The 3,914-nt window shown below is 39.1% G+C and overlaps 1 protein-coding gene across 1 annotated transcript in view; it reads left to right on the top strand.

The window, feature by feature from the left end:
* Positions 1-3,914, top strand: part of LOC107754051 (neural cell adhesion molecule 1-like) — a 26,659-nt gene that overhangs the window by 13,658 nt on the left and 9,087 nt on the right. The window contains exons 6-8 of the mRNA XM_016570367.1: positions 286-585; positions 693-1,022; positions 1,287-1,532. Of these exons, the coding sequence (XP_016425853.1) occupies positions 286-585; positions 693-1,022; positions 1,287-1,532 (876 nt within the window). The remainder of the gene's footprint in view (positions 1-285; positions 586-692; positions 1,023-1,286; positions 1,533-3,914) is intronic.

The raw sequence follows: 3,914 nt of genomic DNA, 5'->3' as shown, positions 1-3,914 counted from the left end.
CTGTTTTGACCGGCGATGATCACAAGTGTGAGCTGTAAGAGAGGAAATACCACATGGTTAAAAAAACGTGTGTTGCGTTTTTTTCATTCCACTGCCCTGAGTCTCATGGTTTTAAACTCAAAAGCATGTTCTGTGTGAAAAGTCACTAAGGCATCTCTAATTTTATTGCTCACACTTGTGAAAAGCTATTTTATTTATGCTTTACATTGCCAAATATATGAAGGACTGTTGCACAGTACTGTATAGATAGATGAATGCCCAAACTGATTTGTAAATAATGCTGTTATTCTGTGATGAAGCTTCATTGGTTTTCAATCACATGCTGTTCTGTAGAGAGTCAATGTCCTATTCAACTCATCCCACGGAGAGCTGTTGTGAGGTACGGTGACGATGTTTCAGCTGACTACAAAACTTCAGTCCCACATAAAGGGATGGGATGGGAAGCCAGTGAGGGAGCAGTGACCATGACCAGAGACAGTCTGATCACATGGAGAGTGTCAAATCTGATAGAATGGGACATACAGCCATACTGCTACATAAACCATGAGGAACAGTGTCAAGTAGAGCTCCCAGTCACTATTTACAGTCAGTTTCCCTGTTACTTATATTTTTTGTCTTTTCATTCTCAAAAATATCTAATAAATGTACATTCATCACTGCAGATTTCAGAGTTTGTAAGTCTTCCTCCTCAGAGACTCCAGACAGTGTGTCCATCAGCATTGTGAATCACAGAGGACCAATGATAGAGGGAAAGCAGTATGAGCTCCAGTGTGATGTTCACGATGTGGCTCCAGTTCAGGATCTCACTGTCAAATGGTACAAAGGACAGACTCTGCTGAATCAAACCACCTTCACTGAGGATAACAAGACTCCAGTGAATGAAACCACCACACTCCTGATCCGTCCAGACAGAGCTGATGATGGAGCTCAATACAGGTGTGAAGCAGAGCTGGAACTGGGAGCAGAAGGACCTCAACCTTCTCCAAAAGAAACATCAGGACGTCTTAATGTTGAGTTGTACTGTATGTTTTTTTATTGCTAAGCTTGCCGTATAATTCAGTTTATATTTTCTGAATGGCCTTCTAGTGTGAAGGATGTGCAACAGTCATATTTCATCACATGCATATAATTGCTTATTAACACATAATTTGATCGAATATTACACATTATGAATAGAATTAACACAGATAAAAAGGTTTCAGTTGTACAGTATTTTTCTGATCTGTTAATAACAGCTGCTCATCATGGTGCTGTTGTGCTATTAAATGTCTCTCTGTCCTCCTCAGATAAACCAAAACACTCCAATTCAAGAGAGACCATCATTAAAAACGACGAGGTCATGCTAAACTGTACAGTGAAGGCAAACCCGGCTCCTAAGTACACATGGCACTCAGAGCATCTGAAAGAGGAGTTCAGCTCCTCAGTGCTCCAGTCCTCCACAGTCCTCCTCAGTCCAGGAAACTACACGTGCACCGCCACAAACTCTCTGGGAAGTGACAGCAAAGTGTTCATCATCAAATCTGAGCAAACAGGTTAGTTTTGATTGAATAAACACTAATCTGCCTCTTTGCCTTCGGGCAGTTTAAAGTTACATTTACAGATTTTTACATTTTTAGGGGCTGTTCACACACAATTCCACTACTACGCAACATTTCCATAGTTTTTTTGTGTAAACACACTAGACAGATGTGTTTGACCGTTGAGCTTGTGTCTTGCATCTTTTGCAGCATCTTGCACATGACACAGCATTCTAAAAACACAGTACTCAAGTTAAAAGGTTGTTCAACTTTTTAAAAAACGGGTCCCAAGACCTAGCATTTTTCCCCATTCCACTGCATACATCTCGAATTTTTCAAAGCGTGAACCTGTGTGAACCAGTCCTTACTGTTTAATAGGGCTCTGCAGTGATGACTTATTTTTCTAGGCCAGTCCGAAAGTTAGCATTACCTAGGATTTTGGATTATTTCAGAAAATAAGCTCTGTGACCAACAAACGTTTATGATTCTTGCACATTTTGTTCATAATGATAATCTCCATCTTCAATTATGAAGCCTAAAATTGGCAGAAGAAAAAAGCTAAACATAGGCTAGAAACAAACTAGACCATGGTCACATGACTTCAACATCGCTATAAAGCCAAAGTTCTGTCATGAAACTCTAGATGGCGCAGTCCAATAGGTTGTAACTCAATCTGACATAATGTCATCATTATTCACATGGCGCAGCTGATTGGATTCTTTTCGTATCAGCAGCCAATGAGCTTGCTGCTCAACATTCAAATACTCAGCTAGCGCTTGCTGTAGCAGTTACAACGTGCTTCAGAAACCCTCCACCTTCCCCAGCTCCACCTGTATAGACCTTTTACAGGGTAATTTCATATGTTATATAGGGGGTTTATGTGTTATATGTGCAGCAGCAATATTTCCTACATGCTCACAGCAGCATGTCTGTGGATGTATTGGCAGTAGCAAGTCTCGGTACTTGCTCTGCCGCAGCAGCGTAGCAGATCTATTTAGCTAAAACCAAACACATTAGCATTGCCATGTAAATTACCATGCTAAACTTTCAGAGAGCTGTCATGACAGAACTATGCTTCTGACGAGTCTTTTAGTCTTTATTTATAAAACATTTTCCCTGAAAGTTTGAGTTAGAATAATTTTGGCTGTAAAAGTGGACTAGTTTTCTTGTTTGGCGTGATGATGTTTAATGTCCCTGCTAACCTCTAGTTCCATTTAGCCACTTGTTAGCAACCACCATTTTTAAGACAAAAAAAAAAAGCTTTAAAAAAATTACTTTTATATCATAGAATATAAACACAGACCTTATTTCAGGCATTTAACCAAAAACCCATTCACTTCCAGACAATTCATAGTTTTCACGTGATGTCACACCCTTACAGGAATGCCCACAAGGCTTTCCTCCACTGACCACCAGTTATTTTTTAGAGGTTTGCATTAAGTAGTAATGTAGTAAGACAGTGATATTAAAAGATAAAATTCAGTATACACCTTACTTTCTACAGGCAAGCAGATGCAATTCAGCTCAAGCAGTTTAACGTTAAATAATTTCCCATAGCAAACCACTATAAAGAAAACACTTAACCATTTAGCACATTGCGTTCATATTCCGAGCTCATTTGCTTGCCTGTATAAAGCACGCATCATCAGTAAGGTGTGTACTGAATTTGTTCTTTTAATATCTCTGTTTTACAGGCACTTTAAGTCTTTTCACATTAAACTTTTTAGAATGTCCTGCTGTTTTCAGTGATTGAAATATTGCGGCAGGTGCTTGATATGGATTGCAATTTTTTTTGTTAACATATCTTTGTTTTATTCTTGATCTAAATATTTGAGGATTGGAAACAGATAGAAAATTGACAGGCTTGTGCTGCAGTTCTATGGATGTTTCGCCCGCCAGGTCTTCAAGCCAGTCATGTGACTGAAAACTATGAATTGAACCAGAAGTGCTAAAATGCTTACTCCTTTTTTTTCTGCGTTTTGGCCTACAAAATTCTGTCATCCATGCAGCACTATATAACAATGACTTCTGATAAGCCTAAGCTTATGTTTGTGTTACAAATCTGCTTGTGCAATTTTCTAAGCATTAAAGGGATAGTTCACCCAAAAATGAAAATGTTATGTTTATCTGCTTACCCCCAGGGCATCCAAGATGTGGGTGACTTTGTTTCTTCAGTAGAACACAAACGAAGATTTTGAACTCAAACGTTGCAGTCTGTCAGTCCTATAATGTAAGTGGATGGGAGTCAAAAAAACACACAAACAAAACCAAATTAAACCCAGCGGCTCGTGACGATACATTGATGTGTAAAGACATGAAACGATCGGTCTGTGCAAGAAACCACCTATCTCTCAAATGGACCATTGACACTATCTACAATCTCAATTAGGAGTGTCA

Source organism: Sinocyclocheilus rhinocerous, unplaced genomic scaffold (genome assembly GCF_001515625.1).
Source record: "Sinocyclocheilus rhinocerous isolate Xijiao unplaced genomic scaffold, SAMN03320098_v1.1 scaffold292, whole genome shotgun sequence".
Taxonomy (NCBI): domain Eukaryota; kingdom Metazoa; phylum Chordata; class Actinopteri; order Cypriniformes; family Cyprinidae; genus Sinocyclocheilus; species Sinocyclocheilus rhinocerous.
This window is presented reverse-complemented; position numbering and strand designations above follow the sequence as displayed.